Source organism: Helobdella robusta, assembly GCF_000326865.2.
Source record: "Helobdella robusta unplaced genomic scaffold HELROscaffold_16, whole genome shotgun sequence".
In the NCBI taxonomy this organism is placed as follows: Eukaryota; Metazoa; Annelida; class Clitellata; order Rhynchobdellida; family Glossiphoniidae; genus Helobdella; species Helobdella robusta.
Window position 1 is genome coordinate 2928027 of NW_008703893.1, and position 13749 is coordinate 2941775.

A 13749-nucleotide genomic window follows, 5' to 3' on the forward strand; every position below is an offset into this window, starting at 1 on the left:
TTGATCGGTTAGCTGATTGGTTGGATGGTTAATTTAATTGATTGATTGATTGATTGGCTGGTTGGTTGGATGGTTAATTTAATTGATTGGTTGATTGATTGGCCGATTGGTTGGATGGATGGATGACTTAATTTATCGATTGGTCTTTCTCACTCAAATAAAAACCAGCAAAAATATTTATCAAGCGCAGAACCAATGTTTGTAATTCGTTTCATTTTAATCTCCACTAGGTAAGAAATAAATACGGGGCAGAGATGGGGGGTGATAGTGGCATGTTGCACTCTCTGGAAAAGTGCAGTAGTGAAGAGAGCTGAATTATATGAAGGCTGTTCCGATGGTGAATTATGAAGGATCTCAAAGTGAATTATGATCCGGATGTGAATTATGATGGAGTAGGAAGATGATGATGATGATGATGATTGGGACGAAAGATGAATTAATTGAGGGTCTTAGAGTGAATTATGAAAGATGATGATGATGAATGAAGATATTTAAATTCTGAAGTGAATCGTTAGATGGATGGATTTAATGAAAGAACGATAACAGATGAATGAATGGATAGGTGAATGGATTGATGGATGGATTGATGGATGGATATATGGATGGATGACAGTATTGAATTACTGTAGGGCACGTAGCTAGGTTGAAATCATCTTCAAAGAAATTATTCATTAATTTTTTTTTGATAAATAAATCTAATGACTAGATGATGATGATGTGTTGTTTGTTTTTTTTTTATCTATTGATAGATGTTTGAATGCATGAATGAATGAATGCATGAATGAATGAATGCACAAACGAATGAATGAGTGATAGATCGAACATTTGCATTTCTTCAGAATAGTTGTACAAAAAAAAAATTAAGAACACCATTTCATTCTCATAACATCGACTATATACATCTTCTGCTCTGATATTGTCACAACAACATTAATTGCTACGACCACTTCTACTACTATTACTTTTGCTACTACTACTACTACTACTACTACTACTATTTTAGTGAGTATTTTATAGTATTATTGCTGGAAGACAAACTTTTGTTATTATTACTTAGAACCAGATCAGGGGTGGGCAAACTTTTTGCTGTGAGGGCCGCATTGAGAACTATTTTACCTTTCAAGGGCCGCACATGTACTTAAATTGTACTTAAATAGCAAATATTTTCGACCCGGGGGAGAATTTTTTTAAGATTTGTGGTTCCTTTTTTTGGTCATAATGGCTGGCTGACGACCTCTTTTTTGACGACCCACCCCTGCACTTGATTGATGACTGTAAATAAACCAGTTTCGGAAATTATTGTTTTTATTATTATTGTTTGTTAATATTTACAAATTATTGTAACGTTTGCGATTTTATTATTATTATTATTATTATTACAATTGTTATTGTTGTTGATATTATTGTCATTTTCATTGATATTATTCAGACGTGTTTTAAAATCTATATAAAAAAAAATATGCGTTGATGTATTTATTGCTCTATGTTTATTTATTCATTCATTCATTCATTCATGCATTCATTATCCATTCAATCAATCAGTCATTCGTTCGTTCATTCATCCGTTCGTTCGTTCGTTCATTCATTTTTTTACTTATTTATCATTTGAAATTTGTTGAATTTTCAAAATTTTGCATCGTTCTCTGCAAACTAATTATTTTATTGAAGTTGTTGTTGAAGTTGTTGAGGTAGCTGTTGAAGTTGTTGTTGAAGTTGTTGTTGAAGTTGTTGATGTTGTTTTTTTGTTATTATTTTTCTCTTGTTTTGTTTATCAAGCAGCATTTAAGTAACACTTTAAACGCTAGTTTCGTTTAAATTCACTTCTAATCTTTTATTTAAACATTGGTATATATGTGTATATATGCCTGTATGTGTAAATGTATGTGTGCGTGTGTTGTGTATGCGTGTGTGTGTATTTATGTATGTGTGTATAATTACTTGGGAACAGTATTTTTTCGTCAATTCTATTCGTAACCATGATGATGTTCTACTCTGTTCTGTATATTGTTGTCGATATTTATATTTTAATTTCAATATTTTTCCCATTCTTACGTTTTATGACTAAATAAATAATTAAATTTAGTTGATTGATTGATTGATTGATTGGTTGATTGGTTGGTTGGTTGGTTGATTGATTGATCGATCGATTGATTGATTGATTGATAAAAAAAAACATTGTTATTCTGTTCAACATCGTTGTCTTTTTATATTCCGAACTTATATTCAATAATATACATATTGTGTGGATATGAAATATTTATATATGTATATGTTTATATATATTTATATATGGTTAATTGAAATTTTTCAAATCAGTGTATAAATAATATATTATATGTATATATATAATATATATATATATATATTTGTGTGTGTTTTTATGTGTATATATATATATATATATATATACACACAAACATATTTGTTTGTTCGTTCATTTATTCATTATTTTACGAAGAGAAGATGATGTATATAATTACAAAAAGACGATATATATATATATATATATATATATATATATATATATATATATATATATTCAGAACATTACGTGTGCAATAGTAAAATTGTCAGCAAGTTGGACAGAACTTTTTTTTTTTCTTCACTATTGAAAGTCAGATTTTGATATTTTGGATTTTAATAAATATGTACGTATGTATTATATTATGCGTGTTATTGTAGTTATGTTGTAAAATCTGTTATTATTATTATTTTATTATTATTATTTTATTGTTATTTTTACTAAGGTTATTATTGTTATTCTTTTTTAAAATGTTGTAACCGATACTTGTTTTTTTTTGTTGCTGTTGTATTTGTATGGTAACTTTTTGAAAAATGTTTCTCTAAGTAACGATTATTATTATTATTATAATAGTTATTATATTATGATTATAACTACTGTATTTATATATAATATATTTATTATGTCGTATTTATTATATTTGATAATATTATTTAAACAATTTTAGAATCATGAACGACAACTTAATTATATACGTTATTATGTGTATATATTACATAACTCATTGTACTAATAAACAACGAATGCTTATAGAAACTTTGTATGTATGTATCTATGTATGTATGGGTGTGTGTGTGTGTTTGTGTGTGTGTGTGTGTGTGTGTGTGTGTGTATAAATAATAAAAGTACATATAGATATATATAGGACAATTTTCATATTGGTTTGCTTATATATTTATAAATGTAATGATACTATATATATAATTCTACATAGTATTGTATGAATTCTACCGAGTGGTTGGCATTAATCAATTTAAAGTTTGTCTTTTCAATTTTCTGGGAATTGTTCAATTTGTTGAAAATAGATTCACTATCTAAGTTCGTCATGGAAATTTAATAAAACTTGTCATCCAAATTCATTATGCGGATAGGCCTTATTTCGGTTTTTCACAAATCATCTTCAGTGCAGGTATGGTTTATAGTTTCTTTAAACTAAGCAGAGTTAGTTCTTCAGCTAAATTACTTAGTTGGTGTCGTATTCTGCATTTTTGTTGTTGTCATTCCTTTGTTCTTCATTGTTATCGAAGTTAGTATTAAGGCGTCGAGTTGGTAATGATGTTATCATTCTTTGCTGGATGTTTATTTGGGGTTTATTGATATCTATTAGGGCAGACTCTGCAATTTTGAGATGCATTGTGTTGATGTTTTGATAAATTATTTTGTGTTGTTGTCAAGAATTTGGCAGCTTGTTGGAGTCGCATGTGCTGATTGTAAGTTATTGATAGTTGTTTTTGAATACATAGCTATTGTGCAAAATTATTTATAGCATTATTGACTACTTTTAATATAAAAGTTGTCGAGTTTTTATGAAAATTGTAAAACAAGATAAAGCTTAGGCCTTTTAACGGACCTAGGAAGATATATTTTTACTTTTGAATATTCAGTATCTTTTGTTGTTAGTCCACCATCTTAAACTTTTGCGATTATGTTTCAGTTATTTAATTGAATATATTAAGTTATTTAATGGTTTAGAGGATAAAAATTATAGAATTTTAAACTTTTACGACATGATGGAGGAACCGTTATCTGTTCATCAACTCGACCAGCCATTTAACACTTTAGGCGTTAGATTATCGGCAGGCAATGCCAACAGCAATAAAAATGATGATGTTCCTTTAACCCGGCCACTCTATTCCATGCCAGGAATTTTACACTTTCTCCAGACTGAGTGGGCCAAATTTGAGATGGACCGCGCTCAGTGGGAGATTGATAAAGCGGAGTTACAGGTCAGGCGGAAAAATAGTGCTCAACTCTGCTAACATTTTTAATTTAAATAAAAATTAATTAAATAATTAATAAAAATTAAAAATTGATATAAAAAAAATCACATAGTTGATAATAGAAGTAAGTTTTTTTGTTGAAATTTGTAGGCTAAGATAGCGTTTTTACAAGGAGAAAGAAAGGGACAAGAAAATGTTAAGCAAGATCTTATTAGGCGGATTAAAATGTTGGAATTTGCTCTTAAACAGGAAAGGTTATTGTAAAAATTTTAAAAATTATGATCCATTATAAAATTTCCACTTCAAATAAATTTTAAATCACACATTTTGCTTCCCTATATAAAAAGTGATTGCCTGTATTTATGATAATAATGTGCTAATTTCAGTTATTGATTTTTGTTCAAACAGAAACAAATATCACAAGCTCAAATATGGAACTGAATTAGATCTTGGCCATTTGACCTCTCCTACTTTTGAAAAAGAAATGAAAGGTCAATAAGTTTAAAAGATTAAAAAAATTGTGATAAAATCATTAATTAAATAAAAATATGTATATACTATGAAACAAATATATTAATTCACGTGCAGATGAGCAGAACATTCAAGAAAGCATACAATCAACTTCTAACAACAATGGCAAATGGAAACATGGAAGGCAGCTCCTAAGACAGTAACTATCATCATTTAGTTCTATCATTTTTATTACTGTCTTTTTCACTATGCTCTTTAAAAATGATACCAAATACAATTAACAGCAAAATACCCAACAAAAATACCGTAGATACCTACAGGAGATAGGGTACACAGATACCATCATAGATGTGAGGTCGGCCAGAGTTCGTCAGCTGCTGGGATTGCAGCCACTGAGTGATGAGTCGTCGAAAGCCAACTTAACTAATGGAGATGCTCAGGCTCCTAAAAGACCTCTGGATTCGAGGTCAGTGATGATTAATTTTGTTGTTTTAGTAATTTTTTGTTGTGCTTAATAGTCTCTTATCAGATTGTTATGCTACTTATACATGTGCATGTCGCACTACAGAGCCTACCCAAAGAAAGGCCCAAACAACATGGCTGCAGAGACAGGTCTGATGAACAGTGAGAACTCTATCATGGCTACCCTTGACTTTCTGTCCAATGCAGAAACCATCAATGATGATGACAATGACAACGACGACGACAGCGATGACATCAACATTGATGATGAGAAAGATCAAATAGTTATCAAAAAACCCAAGTTAAAAGTCAGTTTTTGTACTATTAGCCTAAGTTAGCTTGTTTTCACAAGCTAACTTAGGCTCGGTTAATATATCTCTCCTATCAAAAATTCAGGACAATAGCAACAGTAAGTTAGTGTCAGATGCAGACACAGAGGAGGCCCTGGCAGAGTTCAACTTTCTGGTGAATGATTCATCTGATGGGCTGCTGGATCATCGAGGGCTTGGAGATGGTGGTTGGTCGTGTGCTGTTTTGTGCTGTTGTTGTTGTTTTGTACTGTTGTTGTTGCTGTTGTGGTTGGTTGGTTCAGTTTATGTTTATCATTGCTGGGAAAGGTGTCCTGAAGAATGAAGGCAACAGCAGCAACAGTGAGGATTGGAACATGAACCCGCAGTTGATCAACAAACTTAAGGAGCAGTACATGAGGGAGAGGCAAAAGGATGGCAAAAAGAATACACCTAACTCACAAGAAAGTTAGGAAATTATATTTTTCCTTTTTAAATTTAAAATAAACTTTTGATTCTCACAAGTGGGGTTATTTTCAAAGTTCAAAATTATTCTTTTTTTTCTCTAATTCAGGGCCTAAACGATCGACACTTCAGGCAATGTTAGTGAACTTGGAAAACGAAGATGGAGGTCCAGCATTACAATCAGGAAACACAAGTCCACCACGAGAAAACGGAGGTACTGACGTTGTGGAGTCTGATATTTTTTAATTAATAAAATTATGTTAATTGTGTTAATTTATGCAGGTGTCCAGGTGATGATGAATTTAGCCAATAATGATGAGGATGCTTTGGAAGCTGCTCTGGGGTTGGGTGAGCTTGCAGCCTAACCATCACTAATGATGCTGATTTGTTGTCATATGAGGTATATGTATTGTTGAATTATTATCCATGCTCATGACGATTTAGATGTAGATATAGATAACGTTTGTATGCATGTATATATACAAATGTTCTAGTAGTAGTGATGATTTTTGTTTTATTTTTAAAATTTTTATTTTGCTACCCAGATGGGTGCATCTAAAGATATACACAGAAATCCATGGAGTGCCAAGTACACATTGAGAAGGTAGATACATCTAGACATATATCCATCCATCCGTCCATCTATCTCTATATCTATCTACATTATCATGAATGTTATTGTTGCTATTATTTTTCAGCCATTTTGATGGGATTCGGTCTTTGGTGTTCCACCCCGTCGAGCCAGTTCTTGTTACAGCATCCGAAGATAGCATGCTGAAGTTGTGGAACTTGCAGAAGCCAGTACCTGCTAAAAGGTAACAACGATAAGAATATCTAAAAATAATTCAGCTCTATCAAATAATAATAATTATGGTGATAATGTGGTGGTTGGAAGCTTTGTTATAGTTCAATTTTAGTTGATTTCATCATTCTTTTTTTGTTTTGTTCTTCAGGGCAGCTTCGTTTGATGTCGAGCCAGTGTACACTTTCCGGGGTCACGTAGGGCCTGTCTTGACCCTGGCAATGAGTGCTACTGGTGAGAATTGTTTCAGTGGCGGGCTTGATGGGACGATAAGGTGCTGGAATATACCCAACTCCAATATTGATCCCTACGATTCGTTCGGTTGGTTACTGCCAGTTGCTTGTTATTTCAAACTGTTTCTTTGACATTATGAAGACCTTTTCATTACAAATAATAACCTATCACCACCATGATGGATGACTCATTTTCACTACTCTAAACAGATCCGAGCGTCCTGAACACGACGATATCAGCCCATAGTGATGGCATCTGGGGCCTCTCCATGCACAGTGGCTGTGTACATCTCCTCTCCTGTTCACCGGATGGCACTGTCAAACTCTGGGACCCCACCATTCGAACACCACTCCTCGATACTTTCCTCATTAGCTCTGGTTGGTTGGCTATTCAGCTTTGATTGATTCTATTTGTGTCAAAGTTTTTAAGTGTGGACGTGGGAAGTTGAAGTCTTGCTTCATACTGTGATGGTTATTTGCTTTTCTGGCAATACAACAATATTATTTTTTTCCCTTTTCAAATGAATGTAAGTGAAAAAACTGAAATATTTTTAATGACATCATCATCATGGATATTTGTACCCTCTGCACAGAACCAGGTGTGCCAACAAGCATAGATTTTGTAAGATGTGAGACAAATCAGATCGTCGTATCGTACACATCATCAAATACTTACCTGTACGATATCGAGAAAAAGAGACCAATCATTTGCCTGGAAAATAAGCTGGGACCTGATGGTTTGAGATTTTTTTTTAGGGGATTTTGGTTTCAGTTTATGAATGTTTTGGTTTTTTAGATTTGCTTGTTAATTTTATTAAATCTGGTGCATACATTGCATTGAATTGCATTTTCTATGAGTTTATGTAAATTTTTTTCCAACTTTCTTTCTCTCCCAAAAAGCATCAGCATCGGCTGCACATCAAAACCACCAAGTGAACAGGGTCATATGCCACCCGACACTTCCCATCACCATCACCGCTAATGAAGATAGACACATCAGGTTCTTTGATAACAATTCAGGTACTGCAATCTTTTCCATTCAACATTTACTTATCTGTCTGTCTGTCTGTCTCTCTGTCTTACTGTTCGTCTGTCCGTATCTGTCTATTCGTTTATTTAGTTGTTTCTTTCTTATTATACGGTTTTAATTTATGTATGCGTGCTACTGCATCATCTTCATCGTCATCTTTACCATGCCATCCCAATTGAACAGGTAAAATGATTCACTCAATGGTGGCGCACCTTGATGCTGTAACATGCCTGGCCATCGATCCAACTGGATTGTACTTGCTTTCTGGCAGTTAGTAATTTTTTTGTTGTGTCTTAGTATGATTTAAAATACTACTTTTATTACTACTACTACTGCTGCTGTTGATTCTGCTAATTACTGTTAGCGCTCCCCCATACCTTACTGCTACATTAAAACATTACAGGCCACGACTGCAGCATTCGTCTGTGGAACCTGGAGACGAAAACGTGCGTGCAGGAAATGACGTCACACAGGAAGAAATTCGAAGAGTCGATACACGATGTGGCTTTCCACAGTACCAAGCCCTTCATCGCTTCGGCCGGGGCAGATGCCCTTGCCAAAGTTTTCGTTTGAGTACAGCTTACTGCTACTTGTGCGATTTTGTTCTTGTACTGTTTGTTTGTTGTTGGTTGTTTTGTCTGTTGCTGGTGTGCCTGCTGATGAATGGCCCGTGATGGGTTTCTTCTCTCTGCTTTTCATTTTCTCTAAAGATAGGATGGCTGAGAAAGAGAGAGAGAGAGAGAGAGAGAGAGAGAGAGAGAGAGAGAGAGAGAGAGAGAGAGAGTAAGAGAGAGAGAGAAGAGGGAGTGGTATTTTCTTCAAGTGTAATAAAGGTAAAAAAAATAAGTTAGGCATAAGTATGTTTGAATTATTTTTTATTTGATAACAATGCTGATGTTATGGGTATTTTTATCGATGCGTGTGTGTATTTTTGTGTGTGCGTGCGTGCGTGTGTGTGTGTGCGTGTGTGTGTAAACTATGATAAAATATATAATATAATAGACGAATGAGTTGATGATAGATTGAATGGATTGTTAATTGCTTGGGCGAATGACGTAATGAACTTCAATCGCTAGATAATTTGTTTGCGTGAAAATGAATGAACACATTTTGATGGATGAACGAACGAATGAACGAGTGAACGAACGAACGAATGAGTGAATGATGGGATAAAGTTTAATACATTGCATTACAAACACTTACAAACGTTAAATGAACAACATTAATAATGACATTAATGTGCGTACACTATTTAGTTGGGACATTTTTTTAGTACTAACGATAAAGATTCTGTTTTGCTAGTTTAATTATATATATATATATATATAATATGTATGTAGGTATAATATATATATATATATATATATATGTGGCTTGTTCATACATTAAATATGTAGTATTTGATCCTTGCACATAATTCAATAGCGGTGATGATGGTGGTGATTAACAACAAGAATGATAATAATTAAAATTATTATTAATAATAATATTTGAAATTATTATTATTAATATAGTAGCGAATAATTATAGTAGTAATAATAACTGACTATAATAATTTATATTGTTATTATTATTTCAGTTTTAAAAGTTTTTTAAATTTATTTATCCTGTCCGCTCGTTCATTTATTTTTGTATGGGCGATTTATAAACCGATTTTTAACTAGTGAAAATGATGACGACGACGATGATGATGACGATGATTTTTTTCTCGCTTTCACTGATTAAATCAAATCAAATTATTATTATTATTGTTATTATTATTATTGTTATTATTGGTGTTATTATTATAGCGTGTTAATTTATGATATTTTATTTTATTTTCACACACACACTTCTTTAAAAAAAATAACTAAAAATCAGCTTTGTATGAAATATTCTTTTTTTGCATATAAACACTTATGTAGTTGTATATGGGTGTGTGTGTGTTTGTTTGTGTATGTATTTGTTTGTCTTTCTGTGTATGTGCTTGTTCGTTTGTCTCTTTCTTTGTTTGTTAGCTTGTACGTATTTATGCATGTGTGTATGTATGTATGTATGTATGTATGTATGTATGTATGTATGTATGTATGTATGTATGTATGTATGTATGAATGTATGTATGAATGAATGTATGTATATATGTATATTTGTTTGTTTGTTTATGTATATATTTATTCAATTCTTTAAGTATTGAAGTTTATTGAAGAATGAATAGACATTTCTTTAGAAAAATAGTAATAATAATATTAATAATATTGTTGTTATTATTTTTATTATGAAAGGTAATTGATCATATTTAGTGGCGTAATTTAACTTTATTTACAATCAATTTCAGTAATTTTACTCCTAATTAAACCTAATAATAAAAAAAACAATTTAGGATATATGGATGATTGATTGATGAATGGGTAGATATATATGGATGAATGAATGGGTGAATGAATGGATGGATGGATGGATTTTATAAATAAACTTTATCGGAATGTTTATAACACTGTTTGTTTGTTTGTTTGTTACTACTACTACAACAACAGTTAACTTTGTTATCATTATTCCTAAATACTTTAATTATTATTAGTATCATCACACTGTAGTAATTCCTGTTCTCTAACTCTAAATATACATTCATTCATTCATTCAATCATTCATTCAATCATTCATTCATTCATTATTAGACTTTCAGTCATTTCATTCATTCATCCAGTCATTCATTATTATTATTAGACATTCAGTAATTCATTCTATGATTCGTCCATTCATTCATTCATCCATTCATTCATCCATGCATCATATCAACGAATCATTAATTCATTCATTCATTCACACTGTGAATTGCAACATTTCCTATAGATTAATATAAGTATATGTGTGTTTATGTGTGTTTTTACTGTTTTTTTTTATGTTTTTTCAAAGCAACATTGGAAATCTGCCGGTATGTACTTTATGATAAAATTTATTATTATTATTGTTTACTGTATTATTATTATTATTATTGTTGTATTATTATTGTTATTATTTTGAGTGTTAGTTTCGGTTTTTCTTAGTTTATTAGATGATTTGATATCTTTGATTGTTTGATTTCTATGTTACTTTCTTTCGTTCTTACTTCTTTTTATTACTATTAGTATTTATTATTATTATTATTATTCATAATAATTTTAGCCCTTGAACTATTCGACTATAATTAATAAATTCATCTCCTCATCATCATTATTATCTATTGTTTTGTTTATTGTTATTATTTTTAAAATTCAAATTTATATTACATTGAAATTCTTTTTGTCAATTTCGTTAACTTATGATAACGCTTCGATATATATATATAAATATATACATATATATATATATATAGGTGTGTGTATGTATATATATATATATATATATATATATATATATGTATATTATGTGTATTTGTGTTTATTTATATATAATTGTTCATGTATTAATTTTATGATGTGATTTCGGTACATATATATGTATGTATACATATAATTCTGTATATATATATTTATATATATGTATAGGTTTGCATACATATATATATGTGTGTGTGTGTATCTATATGTATATGTGTGTATACGTATGTATGTATATGTGTGTACATACACATGTACATACATGCATACCTACTTTATATAAGTGTATATTGAGTAATGCAAATAAAAAGTTAGTTTCCTTGAGTAAGTAATTATTATTAAATGAATTAATGATTTGGAATGGGAAGGTTGAGGTTGAAAATACAAAAAGTTGTGTGTTTGCGTGCGTGTATGTGTGTGTATGTATGTATGTATGGTATGTATGGTATGTATGGTATGTATGGTATGCATGTATGTATGTATTAATGAATGTATTTCTTTATTTTAGCGAAATTACATGGCATACAACAGCTTTAACGTTAAACCATTGAACACCGTGTAATTCCAATAACGCAATGTCAAGGTTATTAATTATAATTGAACGTAATTATGCGGAATAATTTATGTGGCGCTGTTTTCTTTGTCGGTGGCCTTGCCGCATTTTGCCTCTGGCTTGTTTTTAATCTCTCCGGGTCTCCTGTTCAACTTCTGCAGCGCTGTTAACTTCATGCAGTGAAACCCCTCTATTTCATTATTATTGTTGTTATTATTATAATTATTATTATTGTTGTTGTTGTTATTATTGTTATTATTATGTGAATATGTATCATTATTTAAAGTTATTTAACAATGGCAGTAGAGTGAATTGATTCAATTTACTGCTAATTGGATTACAATCCGGGACGATGGTGGTGACGTCAGCGGAATTTTGATGACGATAACCAAAAACAACAACAATAATAATAAAAACAACAATAATAATAATTAAAATAATAGTAATAATAATAAATCCCAACTACTTCCACCTCCGTGCTGGAGCCTTCCGTGGGCTAGGATATCATTAACATCCGATAAGATATCCTTCATTCCGCCACTTCCAACGCCATCATTATCATCAGCGCCGTCAACATTCTCCTTGGTATCATTATCATTACCATCGTCGTCGTCGTTGGTGTCTTTTTTCTTGGCATACCCTTCCAAGACTTCGTCCAACTTCTTTTGAATGTTCTCGAAGCGATCGCTGTTGTTGTTGAATTGTTGTTGTAGTTGTTGTTGAATTGTTGCTGTAGTTTTTGTTAGTTGTTGTTGCAACATGACCAGAATTATCATCAAAAATATTATTTTCGCTGCCTGCCATCATTGATGTCATCATTAACATCAGCAGCAACAGCAAAATTATTACTGTCATCGTCATCATAATGGTCATCATCATCGTCGTTATCATTATCATTACGAAAACTCACTTTCCCATATAATCAATTTCATTCCTTTCCCAGTTGTACTGCCTCTGCCTCTCTCTCAGGTAGAATTCAGTGTGGGAAGCCAAACTCCTCACCCGCAGATCGGTCAGTCTGTTGAGCTTCAAGTCACTTGTTCGCGGTAGTTTGGGCTGTTGGTTGGTTGGTTGATTGATTTGTTAGTAGGTTGGTGGGTTGGCTGATTGGTTGGTCGGTTGGTTGATATTTTAATGAATGAATGAATAGTTGATTGATTGATCTAAATTGTAATTAAAAAAGATTGAATTAATAAACGAAAGAATGGATGAATGGCGTAATGGGCAAACTAACAAACAAGCAAACGAAAAAAACCCAAAATTACCCATTCAACAACATCCAAAAATAATATCCCAAGGAATTTTCAACAAACCTGGACCGCAGACATGAAAATATCCCACCATAGTTGCAACAATTCCATGTTTTGAGTGACCTGGAACGGTTGGCAGATGACTCTTTGTGTTGTTTCATTCCATTCATGATCCCAGGGTTTGGGCTTTCCAAGGTAGTGAACGATCTGAATCAATCAATCAATCAATCTGCCAGCCAGTCAGTCAATTAATCAATCAATCAACTAATCACTCATTCAATCAATTTTTAGCGCAATTTTTACAAACTTAAAATTGTAATTACAAACAAGAAAAGTGGTTAGATAATTTGAGAATTTTTCGTATTTTATTTCATTAAACGATTGCACGGTATCGCATGGTATTAACAGCCAAATTCAACAGCAACGACAGGAACAAGACCAACGTCCCACCAACAACAAACACCCCTTAGTAACCTTAATCTCGTCACCGAATTTCTTGAGGGCCGGTTTGTAAGAATAGTAGGAGTGCCAGGCCAGGTTGTAAGTGAAGGGCAGATGGTATTTGATGTCTTTGGTGGCCCAGTCGGAGAAAAATAAATTCAGCAAGCCCTGGTCGCCG

At 32.0% G+C, this 13749-nt stretch overlaps 2 protein-coding genes across 2 annotated transcripts in view; one reads left to right on the plus strand and one right to left on the minus strand.

The window, feature by feature from the left end:
- Window positions 1-4158: 4158 nt before the first annotated feature.
- HELRODRAFT_156657 (hypothetical protein) lies at window positions 4159-8565 on the plus strand (the record flags this gene model as incomplete). The annotated part of the gene is made up of 18 exons (XM_009015660.1): window positions 4159-4248; window positions 4393-4496; window positions 4651-4733; window positions 4831-4912; window positions 5024-5179; window positions 5282-5483; window positions 5572-5692; window positions 6037-6141; window positions 6210-6275; window positions 6372-6373; window positions 6473-6531; window positions 6626-6742; window positions 6881-7050; window positions 7173-7340; window positions 7556-7699; window positions 7896-7982; window positions 8176-8262; window positions 8396-8565. The coding sequence occupies 18 exons, from the start codon at window positions 4159-4161 to the stop codon at window positions 8563-8565; spliced, it is 2013 nt and encodes a 670-aa protein (XP_009013908.1).
- A 3746-nt stretch (window positions 8566-12311) lies between these two features.
- The window catches only part of HELRODRAFT_75443 (hypothetical protein), a gene marked incomplete at both ends in the record, with an annotated part of 2416 nt that continues 978 nt past the window's right edge, over window positions 12312-13749 (minus strand). Inside the window, 4 exons of the mRNA XM_009015661.1 lie at window positions 12312-12567; window positions 12791-12936; window positions 13194-13337; window positions 13605-13749. The exon at window positions 13605-13749 is cut by the window's right edge and continues 63 nt beyond it. Of these exons, the coding sequence (XP_009013909.1) occupies window positions 12312-12567; window positions 12791-12936; window positions 13194-13337; window positions 13605-13749 (691 nt within the window). The remainder of the gene's footprint in view (window positions 12568-12790; window positions 12937-13193; window positions 13338-13604) is intronic.